The following is a 16,960-nucleotide window of genomic DNA, read 5'->3' on the forward strand; positions in this document are numbered from 1 at the left end:
ATAAATTGTTGTTGTTAGGCATGCTTTTATTGTTAGCCACTTCCACTTCAGGCTTACAATTTCGGTCTCACATTGTCTCAGGTATTCTATTATTCCCATTTTAAAAGTGGGGGAAATTGAGATAGACAGATGGACTTGAGGCTGCCACTGAAATGGTTGCCACTTAAGCAGGCTTGTCTTCAGAGGGGGACTTTCCTCTTCTTCTTAAATATTATTTTTCATGCTCGTTCTTGTCCGTCTTGAGAATGTTTGTTTTCACTCCTCCATTTGGGCCATGCACTACGCTTTTCGGGGCACTCTTAAATGTGTGTGTGCTTTGCTGTCTGAGGGAGGCTGATCATACTGCGTCAGATTACTATTTCTCCCTGCCTCAACTATCAATCTTTCATCCTGCTTAATATGAATTGACTTTTTAATACCGAGCCCAAAACGTTTTTGATTTACAGTGCTCCTGAAGAGTTCAATCAAAATGCATTGGGCCTTCCATTTTGTGAATACGGAGGGCTGGTTACGTGCACCGAAAACCCTGGGGTGGCTGCGCGGTGGCGCTGCGTCAATTATACAATGCGGCAGCCATCATGGGAATTTCCTGTGAAACTGTGAAGCAAAAAGGTCGGAAACTTACCCCAACTTTCTTCTGCGGAGCAAGGCGAGTACGGCACCTCTGCCGTCTATCCTCTTTCAAGTCGCGGCGGAGGCATGGCCGGGCGGATTGCGACCCGATTGGTCTCGGTCCACCCAGGCAGAGGGTGGGCTCGGCCGCTGGAAACCCCATGCTTTCAGTGCTGCGTTGGGATTAGCTGCCGTTATCCTGCAGCAGCAAAAGCACTGGGTTTTGCTTATCGTGGTGGCAACCTACCATCATATAGGCAGCCCCCTAGACTAGGTTTTCTCTTCCTGTGTTCGTGTTTTCCCTCTTTCCCCCCTCTCTTTTCCCTCACAAAGCTCTGGGCCACAAGCTGACAAGCTCTGGGTCTGTAAGGCCAGAAGCTTCGAGATGTTGTCTGCCCTCATAAATGGGCCTCGGATGGTTTCGTAACAGCAGTGTCTCAGCAAACTATCACACTCTGCTGATCCATCTTTTTAGCTGTTGCCAAAATACCATGGAAGACCCTTAAAAGAGTGACTACCCGTCTTTGCATTGGTGGGCCACTTGTGGCCTCCCAGATGTTTGGGCCTACATCTTTCATCAGCTCTAGCCAGCACAGCTAATGGTGTGGGACTTGAGACAGCACTTTCCAGCAGGTCAAATCCTGCATATCCAACCATCTGCCTTCCTTAACAGATTTAATGGATAGCTCGGAATAGCTTTTGTCAGCAAACAAATGCTTTGCACTGAGTGAGAATGACTTTTGACAAATTGGAAAGGAAGGTGAGATGGGGATAGATAATGAAAACCGAGGAAACACAGTCACGTTCCAATTGAAAGGACTTGCTTGCACAACCAAAAACATACACTCCAAAATGGTAAACCACGTAGGGCACAATGCTACAACCAGCCATGCTGGTTGGGGAATGCTGGGAGTTGTACGACTTTTTTGGTCTAAACCTGTATAGGATCACGCCCTTAGAGCAAGCCCCCTTCAAGGGCATGGGAATGGGACAGGATCAACACTACCTGACTTCAGAAAGTGGTGGGGATGAAGAGCTTGCACAAGGGCCTTCAAAGATGGTCTCGGTATTTGGCTAAGCTGATACGGGCAAGAGAGCACGTTCCCATGCCTTCCTGAAGGTCAGATGAAGCACATGCCATAGAAACAAACACAAATTGCTTCCTTGTTTACATCTGCCTCCACTTCCCCTGTTGTTTCCTGTTTTAAATTTTAAATAGGAAACTCCTTGGGGCTGGGACCGGCCATCTTTTATTCCTACACCATACACACCACTCGTGCGCCCGTATGTTTTGGGATTGTATTTGCATTGCAGAGGCAAGTCAGTGGGAACGGACTAACCTTCTGCACTTACTGACGTTCCCATTTCACTTGACACTTGTGTTTAGATTACTATTAGTATTAAATACTAATTTAATACCAACCCCATCCCTTGCCCAAAGTAACATATCGTAAACAATGCTGACATTGTTAGGATAAACATCTGCTTGCATTTGGCGTGGAGAGTTGGCAGAATAAATAAAGGGGGGAATAAACAAGTTGTTTTTGCTACTGAGCTGAAATTTCCAGTCTAACGACTAAAAATCATTTTGCATCCTAGAGCTGGGATGCTGACTGGGCTCCTAGCCAGAAGAGGAAACTTAAGAGGCTAAAAGAGAAAGTCCAAAGTGCAACTGTGTGCTGCAAAAGGGAGGTAAATTCCTAACTGATAGGTCCCATGAAAGAAGGAGTGGGATACTCATAATCTCCAAAGCAGGAATTTGTAAAAGGAAAGTTTCAAAAGCAAGAGGCTTAATAGGAATCCACCCCCACGCCAAAATACTTCATTTAGTAGTGGTTTAAATTCCGTACAATAGTGTAATGTTACTCCTATAAAAGCTGAAAGCAGATAATTAAGATCCTGGAACCAAACTAAGAAGCTCCAGTGTGGTGTAGTGGCCAGAGTGTTGGGCTGGGAGCTGGGAGATCTCACTCAGCCATGGAAGCCTGCTGGGTGTGTTTGGGCCAGTCACAGACTCTCCGCCCAGCCTACCTCACAGGGTTGTTGTGAGGATAAACATGGAGAGGAGGATTATGGACATTGAGCAGGGGGTTGGACTCGATGGCCTCATAGGCCCCTTCTAATGCTACTATCCTATGATTCTACACTGCCTTGGGTTCCTTGGAGGGGAAAAAGGCGGGATATAAATGCAATAAATAAATAAATATGAGAGATGTTCCTTGAACAAATTCCTTGTTCCTCCTTCCTCCCAATCCCCTTTCCTTTTGTGTCATGTCTTTTAGATTGTAAGCCTGTGGGCAGGGACTGTCAAGAAATACTTTCGTAAGCCGCCGTGAGAGCCTTTTTTTGGCTGAATGGCGGCATAAAAATCCATAAATAAATAAATAAATTCATTACTAAAGATGCACTAAGGACTTAAGCAGTCCCTCTGCTCAGGGTGTGTCGAAATGGATGGCTCCTAGTACCACCAATTGAAAGGCATTGTGCAGCTCTTTATTTTATTTCTATCCTGCCTTTCTACCCCGGTCCCCCACCTCTAAAGAGCGCTCAACGCTAGTTAATCTCTCCTTAATGGATTTTCTGTGATAAGGAAAACACTGGAAGAAGCGCTGGGAAAACATGGGAGGGTTACAAATGGAAGACAATGCAGGACACCCCCTGCACCACGAATGAGGCACGGCCTTGGGTAGGATCTAGGACTTTGCCCCATTTAGCAGGGGGCTTCTACAAGTTCCAGGCACGAGTCAGATGTCCCACTGGATTCGGACAGCACATAGGCGCATGCTTGCTTGCTTGCAAGGCCAGCCCACAATTGTCACATTATAGCTGTATTGCCACGCTTTGTGGCCTTGTGCTGGCCGTAACTGTGGCTGCAGCCTGGTCTCAGCCTGCCCCTGAAAGTATGATTTCATAAAACACCAAGACAAATGAGGTCAGGATTGCTGCAGAATTTTAATGAGGAAAACCATGATTGAATTGTACACAGGACCAATATACTTTGGATTCAGATATAACCACTGGAATTCTCTTGCTGCCCACCTGAAGCCCACCTTCACTTCAATTGCAAGAAATCTTCCAAAGTTACCCTCGGAAGGTTAAGAGACCCCCTGACCGTATCTGACAAAGGGTCCATCTGGTCTACCATCCTGTTTCCAGCACTGGCCAGCCAAAGACCTCCAGGGAGCACCCAAGCGGCAGCCTGAAGGCTGTTTCAGCCTTACCCTGCTGTTTCCTCCCCAGCATCTGGTATCCAGTGATACGCTGCCTCTGCACCCAGCGGCTGCATGAAACTACCATGGTTAACGTGAGTAAAGATGTGCCTGCGTGTACGGAGGATACACCACAGGGCCCAGTGGATCTCTCCACAGTGCAGGCACCCGGTTTCCCCATCCGGTTCTCTCTCCAGCTCAGGAAATGGTGTGAAATTTACTCTACATTTAAGTTAATTCTCAGTTGAGGCAGGCCTGGGCATTTTTCCAGGGATCGTCCCGGGATCATCCCTGTGCATGCAAATGACACACAGGGGACCCCGGGAGCAGGCAGGGATGATCTCTCCATTTTCCTGGGATAATCCTTAGGTGTAGAAAGGGCCCTGCACTGCGGTGTTCAGAGCATGCTCTGAGAAGAGGTGGAGGGAAGAGCCAGGCAGCTCCGTGCCTTTTCCTCTGCCTACGTGTGTCCCTGCACTTGCACTGAGAGTGATTGTACGCCCTTGAATTATTTAGAAAACCGCAGAACTTTCTTTTGGCTTACTGTACATTATTCAAAGAGGATTAAACGTAAACATCTCTGATTAAAATGCCACAAGTTTACATAGTTCATTTGTATGCACATGAGATAATCAAGACTAATTATTTTCAGCATTTCTTTCTTTAGAAAACTATGAACAATAAAAAGCCACCTACATGCAGCATCTTCATTTCTTTTTATATATATAAAAAAAATAGTACAAAAGAAGACATCAGACAAGGCAGCAGTTCTAAGTACTAAAATCTTTGTCTTGGAAACATAAGGTTGCTAAAATACCAAAGTGTAACAAATATTTAAAAAATTAAACCTTTCTTTCCCCTACAATAGCAAAATATGGAAATAGATTTTGTGATCTCTCTGCATGCAAGTACCACTTGAAAAAATGGGTTCTCTTTGTCGCATTAAAAATTATGGGCCCAATCCACTGGGAAGTTCTCCTTTGCAAGCCCCATAGAAACCAAAGTGGGAAAAGTCCAATTGTGTTCTTGTACAGATCCGGCTTCTATTTATTAACATTGGTGCTTGTGTGGGACAATTTCCTGGAGAGCTGTGTTCTATGGCATTTATCATTTGTTAGAGAAATTATTTTTAAAGTGAACACAACACCATCTCGTATATTCCATTTTCGGTGTACCTTCTGTCACAAAGACCATTAATCGCTCCATCACACATTGTGCAAAAGTATAAAGTGTGTTGCTTACAGTTAAAAATATATATAGAAACACTATTTTCTGTACAAAAGTGTGAGTGATGAACACTCCTTCCCGACCTACCCAAAATATTGAAATTTTTAAAGGATCTGTTCCTTGGAGATGGGAATTATGATGTGTTCCCTTGTGTGGACAGCAGGCAATTGTGCTGAAGGTCATCGCTTTCGTTACTGGCAGCTGCAATAAAGGTCTTCACATACATGCTATTGTTACTTATTAGCGCCAGTTAAGCTCTGGTGGGAAGTCACAGCGAAACCGGAGAGAAATTTCGGCTGTGTGAAGTCCCTGGACTGACGCTTGCAGCATGAAGAAAGCACCCGTGGAGGAAATTAATTTTGGTTGAGTGCAAAAATAAAAAGAGAGAGTGCTTTTAAGTTGGTGGAGGCCCGTTGGTATATCGTAGCATTGGATAGAAGGACCGGGCAAAGTTGTTGGCTTGAGTACAGCTGTAGTCTTCCTCTGAAGAAGGAATCATGGAAGCCAGAAGCAACAGGAGAAGAAGGAGTAACTGAAGAGGCAGCGCTGCTCGCAGTATGCGGTAGAAGAAGCAACGAGTCTTGGGAGCTGCTGGACCGGCTTCGTCCCTCTCCTCCGTTCTGCAAATAGAGGACAATTTATACATGGAATTTCCTTATTCTGAGTTGGACCCCGGGTCCATCTAGCCCTGCGTCGGCTGCTCTGAGTCTGACCGGCAGCAGCTCTTACTTATTTATTTATTTACAATATTTATATACCGCTCCCCATTCAAAATTTCAGAGTGGTGATCAAGATAAAATAAAATAAAGATCTCGGCCAGCCATTTGCAGAGCTAGCAGCTGATGTGATGGTCAGAAACAACTCTCGGATGGGCCTCTTGGAAAACCTTAGTTATATGAATGTGCCTTAAAAAATAACCTGTTGTAAAAGGGCCTTTTGAATGCAATATAAACAAACATATTAAATAATAGGCTTGTAATCTCTTAAAACTGAATCATGACCTTCTGTCAAATATGGTGCGTTAAGGCCGGCTTTTCCTTATAAAAGAACAGTACAGAGGCAAAAATATGTGACTTTCCAGGCCAAGCTTGATAAATAAGATGCAACAGTTTAGATACAACTATACGGCACACACATCTGCTTTCCACACTTCTATAGGCCAAGGACAAATTAGACATGATGTTAATTGCGTGAAGGCAATTAACATGCATGTTTTGTTATGTAAATAGCACCCACAGGGACATTTGAAAAGCCTTGGGTTGGGAGAGGCAAGTTTAACTCCTGGCCAAATTCACCCCTTAGAATCTGCTATTTGCAGCTTCTACTGGCACAAATAGGAGCTTCGGAAAGGTGATTTTTGTGCGGACCTTGGCAGTGAGAGAAAGGATTAAACTTCCTCTCCCCACCTTGCATAGGCCTCAGACTGTTCAGGTTTCCTTGTGGCTGTGATTTACGCAACCAAAAACATTCATGGTAATTGCATTCATGCAATTCCTGCCGTGTCTACTTTGGCCATAAAAGTGCGATTTATTAAAAAAAAAAATTAAAAAAAAAAGTTTGAGGAAGGAAAACATTTCTCCTAATGTCCTACCCAATATTGCTGCTGCTCATAACTTCCCAGGTCTTCTGTCCGTCAATCTGTGGATGTATGAAATATAAATATGAACACATTTTTGAGAAATAAAAGCACGAAGATTACAAGGAATATGTGACTCCTTTGTTACAACGGCTTCACTGGCTGTTGGTCTTGGACAGAATTCAAAGGGCTGCTTATGACCAAGCTACGTGAAAGACTGCCTCCTCCCATGCCAGCCTGGGGCTCTTCCTTAGAGACTGTTGCCTTCCTAGGCGCATTTGGTGGCGACCTGAGAGGGCCTTTTTGGTGGCTGCTCCCAGGCTATGGAACTGCCTGCCAAGGGAAGCTAGCTTTGCTCCCTCTCTGCTGTCTTTCTGCCAGCAGCCAAAGACTGCTTTATTCCACAAGGGCCCCGTTCAGACAACACGCTAAACCGTGCTGCTTAACCACAAAATGGTTAACGGAAGCAGCACGGTTTAGCGTGTTGTCTGAACGGGGCCAAGGCGTTTAGTCTGTAATTGGGTATGTTGGGTTGGGTGCGGTTTTCCCCCCTTCCCCCCGCCCGTAATAGAGTTTTATTGCATTTTAATGGATTGTTTTATCAAATTAATCAATTTGAATCGTGCCTGTAAGCTGCTCTGAGTGCCATTTTTTTGTACATAAGCAGGGTACAAATCAAATCAATCAATCAATCCATCAAAGATGCAAATTCCAAGTAAAACCATTACATATCCTAAAATATTTCTGTGCAGTGGGAATGGAGGAGAAAGTGTAGGTATAACGTAATTGCTTTCACAAATATTTTAAATATAGATAAAAGCAAGCAGCCAAACAGCCAATATTGTGGACAGAATAGTGCATCCTTTCTTCTGCCATCAAAGGACTATCAGAACTTTTGGATCAGTGGTACTGGGATTCTGGAATACATCTTCATACATAAACCCCATTTTTTTTTTAAATATGGACATGTATTACAGTGATGTGTTGGACTGCCTGGTCAAAACCAGGAGAGTTGGCAATCCTTGTTAACTTGCCAAAAGCATTTAAGGACCGAACCTGTGTGTGGAGAAGGTAACGGATTATGTGAAAAAGCAACAGTTTGCAAAACAACAATCAAGTAGCTTGCCTTGTTTTTATAGAGGGAGGATTTCTCCGGCAGCTGGCGATAGCTTCCAGAACCCAGTTCGTCCACATGGGGCAGAAATGCACTTACGTCCTAGAACAAAATGACAAGAAAAGCTTTATGCTGTGCAGAAAGATACACCCATTTCTCTCCCAAAACCGATCAGCATCTTCATGAGATACAGATGTGCATTAGTCCAGATTCAGAACATGCTGCCCAGCCGTACCTGGCTTCCCCGTGAGGTCTTCAAATCACGTGAAACTTCTTCGAGAAGCTGTTTTAGTTTCTTCCCAATGACGTGAACCTTCTCGTCAGCTTCAAAATAATCCCTTCCGTCGGATTTGACTAGTAAACAAGTGGAAATCTCCTGCAGGGTGTTTACTTGAAGCTGCTTTTCTAGCAGCTCTTTTTCGAGTTGCTTAGACGAAGACAGAGCAGGAAATGATATTAGCAAATGTACAGTATGTAGCTGCTTGATATGCAATCAGAACTGCTGATTCATCTAACCCAGGGGTGTCTAGTCTGATTGGTGGTGGATCTCCAAGGTCTCTGCTTGGTCGTCTTGAGATCCTTTAACTGGAGATGCCGATGACTGACCCTGGGACCTCGGACAGGCAAAGCAGGTGATCTACCATGAATCATAGAATCATAGAATAGCAGAGTTGGAAGGGGCCTAAAAGGCCATCGAGTCCAACCCCCTGCTCAATGCAGGAATCCACCCTAAAGCATCCCTGACAGATGTTGTCCAGCTGCCTCTTGAAGGCCTCTAGTGTGGGAGAGCCCACAATCTCCCTAGGTAACTGATTCCACTGTCGTACTGCTCTAACAGTCAGGAAGTTTTTCCTGATGTCCAGCTGGAATCTCGCTTCCTTTAACTTGAGCCCGTTATTCCGTGTCCTGCACTCTGGGAGAATCGAGAAGAGATCCTGGGCCCCCTGATGGGCGCTGTTTCAGGGAAATCCATCCATCCATCCATCCATCCATCCATCCATCCGTATTTCTAGGCTGCTTTTAAGGGTGGAACCCTCTCAAGTTGGCAGTTGCCCATTATAGGAGCACGAGCGTAAAGCCCCTGTCGCCATGAGCGCTAGTAGACCCGCTCCTTTCTTGCTTTTTGCCCCTCATGAATAATGCAAATGTGGCTCACGCATAGTGAATCCCTCCTCCAAAATTTGCATGCAGAGCGGCACCTCCCTTTCCCTCGTCCACCCCGATTGGCTGCCTCTATCCCCCTCCCCGCTGGCGGTGACATCCCAACGGCACAGCTGGGCCAGGGCCTGCCTTCAAGCCACACTGATTGGCCCAGCAGGGCTGTCTCTCATCCCACTGACGGAGGGGCTGCCCTGCCTGTTTGTCGCGGAGGAAATTAATTGCTATTACAGCTCAAGCTTTTTGAAGTTTCAATGTTTTCTGCACATTTACATTGCTGAAACTTCAGTTTAAAAGAAACAGGAGCAAAATCGGTCTGGTAGATCTCTAGTAATAAACCTTTCACTGGCATATTCTTATATAACAAACACTAGGGTATCCACCCTCCAACCACAATCAAAAATTGAACCACAATAGTATTTCAATACTTCATATTGAAGTGAGAAATGCAATTCCACTGATTGCTCAAGGGTTGTTTGTGACCATCAGTAACGATTGTACAATATATGTTTCAGAAACTATGTAATATGGGAGTCTGTTATGAAAAGCCTTGACCCACTGATACAAGGTAGGAAACAAAGTTAAACATTTGGGATGGCGGGTTAACTTCAGAGAAAGTATGGTAAGGAGAAGTGCTGTTTTTATATTATAGTGAATGATGATTTCTCTATATCACATGTTTGTGTTTTAGAGTGTTCCTGAAGAAGCACTGTCTTGCAAAACAGATTTATGTACCGGACTTCTGTTGGTGCTATGAAACCTCCACGCTAAAAGCATATTATTGAGATGTATCTATATCTATATCTGAGAAAAACAGATGAGATTGTAATGTGATTTGGTAAAAACTGAAGCCAATGATTTGATTTATGGATATATGGATATAAGTTAATGTGTTTGAATTGTGGCCAATATATATTGTGAAACTGTGCTTATTGTTATACTTCTATATGAAATATTGTGGCTATTGAACTATTGATAAAAAAGTGGATTATTGGGACAAAGTAGCCAATATATGGGACAGAGTAATATATAAAGTATTGAAATACTTTTGTGATTCAATTTTTGATTGTGGTTGGAGGGTGGATACCCTAGTGTTGTTTGCTATTGATCCAACCGTTGCCTCTAATTAGTCGTGTATTCTTTTATAAGACACAGAGCATGATTCCAATTCTAAGGAACAACTTGATGTTGTGCAGACTTCTACTGTTACTTTCTACTGTTAGTTTTTCCCTACCCTGTGCCTGCTTACCCTACACTGTACCTGTTTGCATTCTCTTCCCCTCCTTATTGTTTTACTATGATTTTATTAGATTGTAAGCCTATGCGGCAGGGTCTTGCTATTTACTGTTTTACTCTGTACAGCACCATGTACATTGATGGTGCTATACAAATAAATAATAATAATAATTCTTGGCATCAGATTGGAACCAGTTTCATTGGTGGGGCAATCATTTCTGTCTAGATGTTCCGAAGAGTTTCCCACCTACCATTAATTCTTTTTGACTCTCCTGTACTGTGTGAGGATCGGCATTCAGATCTTTGACTTGTGCTTGATGCCTCCGTGTCTCTGCACCGGCCAGCCACAACAGCAGTTTCTGGTTCTGCTCATGGAACTCCTGCAGACACAAGTACCCGTTATGGCGAAAGCCAGCGAAATAGATTCACATCAGATCACATCAACTCACCGAGTGAGGCAACCTGGTATTGCATCATTTGGTTAGAAGAAAGCTGTTGGGGTTTCCCCCACACGTCGATTGGTACAGAATAATAATACACAACATTGATATTGTGCTTTCTTGAGTGCTTGAAGTCCTTTGCATACAGTATCTCAATAATCCATACACCACCCCTGTAAGGTAGGTCAGTATGATCAGACCCATATCAGTCAACCTCAGGTGGTAGGCTGAGGTTGAGACACATTGGCTTGGGTAAGGGCCGCCAGTTGGCTTCACTGTTCAGGCTCTTAGCCACTACACTGCCCGAGGGAGAGAGGAGGAAGCTCTGCTAGGCACAGGGGCCAGAACTGCAGAAGGAACCAAGGTGGAGAACTGGTTTGCCACCTTTCATTCCATGAGCAAAGAAGACGCACACCTCGAGAGATTTCTTCTCACGCCATGCAACCACTGAGAGTTTTGCAAATTGGAATTTTAAAGGAATTCGCTAATCTGCCCGCGTTGGTTCCTTGAGAATAAGGAAATGAAAACAGGACAAAAGACGTGTGTCTACTGACCTGGCAATGCATCAGGGCTTCTTGCAAACTCGCCCTCCAATTCCGGATTAAAAGATTTGCCTTCTCCCAGCGTAAATTGACCTGCCGAAGCCTGTTCTGAAGCTCTTTGGATCTGGTGCTGTCTGCTTGCTTGAAGTCCTTGCTGGTCAGATTAACCGACAGCACGAGGGCCTTGTAATTATCGAAGGCTTTAAGCATATCCTGGAGGGAAAGAAGCAGGTTAGGATTCTGGGTGAACATAAGCAAGCAAACAACTAACTTTGGTTTCAAGTAGCGGCAGCAAGATGAGGTTAGAAAAATCTCTGCTTTATACCTTCACTTGCAGGGAAAGCTGAGCAAGGTTGTAAAAGTGCAATTCCAACTTGCGGTTTAAAGATTGGATTCAGTTACTTCTGGAACTAGTAACTCAGCTGTAGTAAAGGCCTTGTGCTTCTCCAGGGGCAATTGGCTTCCAAGAGCACCTTGTGAAAGTCAGAACCATTCATACAGTAGAGCTTTCCTCTGTACAGCGTGCTTCGAATCTGATCACTGTACTAGGGAGGTTTTCTAGCTTCCTAATGTTGTCTGGAAAGGGACTCCGGCCCAACTGGCACAGAAGACCCTTTCAGTCAAAGCATGCTATAGGGTGCAGAAATTATAGTATCCAGACAAACACAAAGCAAAATAATATGTATGATGGATCATTTCCCGTTTTGCACACATCCCGCTCTTCACATAATGATAGAAATTGTCAGTCAATGAAGATTTGTAGTAGATTCAGGACTGGGGAAAGGAATGCATCATCACAAAATTATAGCACTGGGAAAGACCTCAAAGGTCACCTGATCCAACTCGCTGATGAAGCAGGAAATCCACAACTACAGCATAGGGTGACCCTATGGAAAAGAGGACAGGGCTCCTGTATCTTTAACAGTTGTACAGAAAAGGGAATTTCAGCAGGTGTCCTTTGTAGGCATGCAGCAACTGGGGAAATTCCCTCTTCATCACAACAGTGAAAGCTGCAGGAGCCTTGCCTAGTGTGACCAGATACAAAGTTGGCACCTGCCTGACCTCCAGAGGCAGGGAATTCCTTAGGAGGGGGGCTCCCACGCTGAAGGCTCTTCCCCTGGTGGGGGATGGGTCTATGAGGAACCACCAGGAGCATGCCCTTAGATGACCGGGCAGGTTGGTAGGGGAGAAGGCACTCTCTGGTTGTCCGCTGTTGGAAAGAGAATACAGGCCTAACCAGACTTTGGTCCAGCAACACACATATCGGCTCCATGGATTCTTTAGGAAAGGAAAGGAACCTCTCGTGCAAGCACTTGAGTCATTGCTGACTCCTAGAGGGACGCCTGCTTTTGCTGACGTTTTCTTGGCAGACTTTGTAGTGGGGTGGTTTGCCATTGCCTTCCCCAGTCGTGGCTACCTTTCCCCCAGCTAGCTGGGTACTCATTTTACCGACCTTGGAAGGATGGAAGGCTGAGCTGGCTGCCTGAGAACCAGCTTCTGCTGGGATGGAACTCAGGCCGTGGGGAGAGTTTCGGCTGTAGGAACTGCCGCTTACCACTCTGCACCACACGAGGCTCTACATGGATTCTTTACACACACACACACAAAGTGTTGGGGTATCAACTCACTTTCAGCTTCTTGACTCTTTGCTCTATGACCGGGATACTGGTGGCCGGTTCTGCCTCCTGCAACGCTTCCAGCTCCTTTTCCATTTTATCCAGCCAAGCGTTGATATTGGTGAGGTCAGAGTTCAGCTGCTGCCACTGCTGCAAATTCTGCTTCATACTCAGCTTGTTGCTTAAGTCTTGCGCTTGAATGAGCTCCCATCTTTCTATGGGTCCTGTAGTTTATTGCAACAGTTATAAATGTTTTAAAAAGCTACTCCTGTTTAAGTTTCTGGGTGGTGTTTTAGAAGTTGCATCCTTTTATAACAATATCCTGACAATGTCCTATACTAAAGTCATCATCTATATATTTCAATAAGCAAATGATTCGAAAGGGGCATGTTCTAAATACTCCACTTATATTTGCTTTCATCTTCCAAATCATTAAGGAATGTAAGCAGAATACAGACCCAGAGAATCATCACATGAAGCAGATTGGTGGGAGATCCAGGACAAATAAAAGGAAGTACCCTACTGCTTCACACAGCACATATTTATTTATTACATTTTTTATACCGCCTAATAGCCGAAGCTCTCTGGGGAGTTCACACATAGTTAAATTGTGGAACTCACAAGATGTAGTGATGGCCACCCATTTGGATGGCTTTAAAAGGAGTGTGGATAAATTCCTGGAGGCAAAGACCATCCATGGCTACTAGCCCTGGTTGTGTGCTATCTACAGTATTTGAGGCAGTAAGCCTGTGTGCACCAGTTGCTGGGGAACATGGGTGGGAAGGTGCTGTTGCACCATGTCTTGCCTTGTTGGTCCCTGGCTGGTTGGCCACTGTGTGAAAAGAGTGCTGGACTAGATGGACCCTTGGTCTGATCCAGCACGGCCCTTCTTATGTTCTAATATATGTGCTAAATACAACAATATACTAAAATATTCCTCTATTAAACTTTTGGCCATAGCGATTGCAGATGGATCTATGTATGTGGCACAATGAGCTAGGAATGAGGTGTCAAGAGTTCTTAGATGGTAGAAAGGACTGTACCACATCAGAACACTGCTGGGAGGTATCACATGCTTGAATGCTCCCATACCTGAAAAAAATCTCTTGCCAGTGGAAAATGAGCAGAACAAGAAGCAGGCTGGGTAGACACCACCCCCTCTCAATCCCATGCTATTTTTACTTGCAAATAATGATTTTACACTGGGAAGCATTCTAAAATGGCTTCCTCAGTTGTAGTCTGAAGTGGTAGAAATAGTCTGATCTGGTATAAGGCAACTTCCTATGTGCCTAAAACATTCCCTGCATGTAGAAAACAAGCACATCAGGGTGAAGGCATAGTCCTCCCTGATGTGCTAGTTTACTTCATGCAGGGAATGTTTTATGCAGAGGAGGATTCAGGGGGAAAAAAGACTCCTTCCCCCAACTGCAGGCTGACCTGATACCACCTCAGGATTCAACTGCTGTATTCTGTTGCAGCTATACATGAAGCCTGAAAAGTGGCAGATCTCCTCCCACATGTTCTTGCCAATCCACTCAGATCAGATGGGGAGACCTTTCTGTGGATCAGCATTGCAGTACCTCGGCTATGGAATTCCCTGCCCCCTGGGAGATCCACCTGGCCCCCTCCCTAGCTGGCTGAACACCTTTATGACCTGGAAGCCTTGGGTATAACCAATGCTTGATTTTTTCCCCTGCTTGAGGCTCTTGTTTTTGTTATTTTACCTGCTGCTTCTATTTTGGGCTTAGAATATTTCTCATTCTTGTTGGCTGCCTTGGGCATTTATCTTAAAAAATGTTTTATTATGATTTTATTAGAATGTAAGCCTATGCGGCAGGGTCTTGCTATTTTATTGTTTTACTCTGTACAGCACCATGTACATTGATGGCGCTATATAAATAATAATAATAATAATAATAATAATAATAATAATAATAATAAATCACTGCAATTCTGTATCTCATACATTCTGCAGAGACATTTCTGCACAATTCCAGTTTATTGCATGCACACACACACACACACATGTTGTTGTTGTTTTACAAGAATAATTGCTATCGTACCTGGTTGTTTCTCTAGAGTTGCCACACCAACAAAGCTCTGGCTATCTTGGGGTTCTTCGCTAGGCAAGATTCCGGAGATCTCTTTCATGCTGTCTATGCTCCCAGTGCTCAGCTGTTTTGCCTGGAATACGGCAACATAGAAAGCAGAGCATGTCACTAAAAAGGCAACTGACAGTATACAATGCAGTCAAGTACATATAGTTGGGCACTCAGAAACACCTTCCCCACGTTGATCAACCGGCGAGTCAGTGTTGGAGATAACTCTGGCACAATGCATTTTCCTGGGGCAACAAATCTCTGGACCTACATCAACCTGTTCTTCATTCAGAAGTTCAGGACATTGAGGAGCAAACGTATTTATAGTCCACCCTAGGATCCTGAAAGGACCTCTGCTGCTTCACATATCAGAGAGGTTATCAGACATTGCTTTCTTCCTTGCAGTCGCCCTTGACAACGACTTCTGCTCTTGTGCTTAATTCTGGACAGAGGCGACACGATTAATGTCGCCAAACCATGCAGCTCTTTCATCACACAGTACAGGAGAGTCGAAAAGAATTAATGGTAGGTGGGAAACTCTTCGGAACATCGAGACAGAAATGATTGCCCCACCAATGAAACTGGCAATTGAACTGCCAATGAAATGGCTCCTTGCACTGGCTTCCTGTCCATGCCCAGATCCAGCGTATGGACCTCATCTTTCCCCCAAGTCCTCCAGAGCCTTCCTCCCCTCCTTATCTCCCCACACTCATACACCAATAGATCCCTATCTGAGGTCAGACGGAGAGAAACGTTGGAACTTTAGGGCAGGGAACTCTGTAGGTGCACAGTTTGCAGTGGAGAAACAAGAGGAAGGGGAAGACGTGGGCCTAATCGACACCTGCCATTGATCCCGGGATAGTATCGAGGTCGTCCCGATGGGGCCACATGACGTACAGCTGATCCCAGGGTGACGCGGGGGTGAGCACTCCGTTTTCCCGGGATATCGATGGCTGGATTTGTCAGGATTTTTCCCTGTCTTGGGACAATCCCGAGGTCCACGGGCGGTGCGGCCCCCCTCCCGAGGTTGTCGCTGTTCCTTGTGAGTAGCGGGGATCAGCAAACAGGGAAGAAGAGGCGAGCCCATGGACATCGGGGGAGAGAGCGTTTTCGCCATGTTTTGGATAGTTCTCAGTGTCTTCGAGCGCTGAGTGTGTGTGTGTGTGTGTGTGTGTGTGTGTTTTTAAAAAATCACTTTGTGCACGAGTGCAACTCTGCTCTTGCACAAGTGTCAGGAATAGTAAAAAAAAAAACGTGACCAGGATGGGTCTCCCTTAATCTCGGGACAACTTGCTGACGTGTGGCCGAGAGAGACGACTGCAGGCGCAGAAAACTCCGTGATCATCTCTCCCCACAGGGCTGCAGGTGTAGATGAGGCCTAAGTGCACACACTGCTTCTCTGCCCCAAATTCCCCTCCCTGAAAGCTGTTTTCCGTTTTACAAAATCATGCCAGGCACAATCCCATGCAGGTGCGTGTCATGTTTATAGTTAGCCCCTTAGCTTAATAGCTAACTCAGCCCTCTTGTCATGTCCCTGCCATTTGAGACTTACATAGCCTGGTTTGTAGGGAGTGCTTGTCTCCGGGCTGGTCAACAGGACACCTGTAACCATCTCCCCCTGGTTGTACGGATGTTTACGACAAGACGAGCTTTCCGGAGAGCGCCACGTGTGAGTTTCAGAAGCAGATTTTCCTGTTGTACGAGAGCGAAAGAGAAATCCGCGGAAAATGAGATTCCATGAGAAAAAACACCGAAGATTAAAAAAAAGAAAGAAAAGAATTCAAAGCGTTCTGCAGAAGAGGGGGAACCAAGTTATGGCATGAATAAAAATGAGAGTTTTGTTGGTTTTCTTTGCAAAGCATGCTTGTTTGCAAATGTATGTCAGCAGTGTTTCGGGGGCCATGAAATGAGAGCCATGCAGTTATGGGGACACTTCTTTCCCCCTTTTCCTGAAAAGGCCTACGGACAATATGAGTTAACAACAACACCCAAAAGAAGGGGTGGGGGGAGGAAGCTAAAGGGTGATTCTGGGAGCAAAGGTCGGTCCCACCATGAAGCAAGAGGAGGCAGACCACCTCAGGGGGCAGATTTGGGAGCACTATTAAAGGGAAGCATATGGCGCATTACTTAG

General features: G+C 45.0%; 1 protein-coding gene across 1 annotated transcript in view; it reads right to left on the bottom strand.

Moving 5' to 3' along the window:
• Nucleotides 1-3,552: 3,552 nt before the first annotated feature.
• The window catches only part of LOC134393168 (nesprin-2-like), a 272,899-nt gene continuing 259,491 nt past the window's right edge, over nt 3,553-16,960 (bottom strand). Inside the window, exons 89-97 of the mRNA XM_063118134.1 lie at nt 16,382-16,521; nt 14,794-14,914; nt 12,743-12,954; nt 11,127-11,327; nt 10,384-10,512; nt 7,974-8,165; nt 7,751-7,840; nt 6,640-6,686; nt 3,553-5,668 (exon numbers count right to left, since the gene is read on the bottom strand). Of these exons, the coding sequence (XP_062974204.1) occupies nt 5,443-5,668; nt 6,640-6,686; nt 7,751-7,840; nt 7,974-8,165; nt 10,384-10,512; nt 11,127-11,327; nt 12,743-12,954; nt 14,794-14,914; nt 16,382-16,521 (1,358 nt within the window). The 3' untranslated portion in view covers nt 3,553-5,442. The remainder of the gene's footprint in view (nt 5,669-6,639; nt 6,687-7,750; nt 7,841-7,973; nt 8,166-10,383; nt 10,513-11,126; nt 11,328-12,742; nt 12,955-14,793; nt 14,915-16,381; nt 16,522-16,960) is intronic.

The sequence above is a fragment of the Elgaria multicarinata genome, chromosome 2 (genome assembly GCF_023053635.1).
Source record: "Elgaria multicarinata webbii isolate HBS135686 ecotype San Diego chromosome 2, rElgMul1.1.pri, whole genome shotgun sequence".
Taxonomy (NCBI): domain Eukaryota; kingdom Metazoa; phylum Chordata; class Lepidosauria; order Squamata; family Anguidae; genus Elgaria; species Elgaria multicarinata.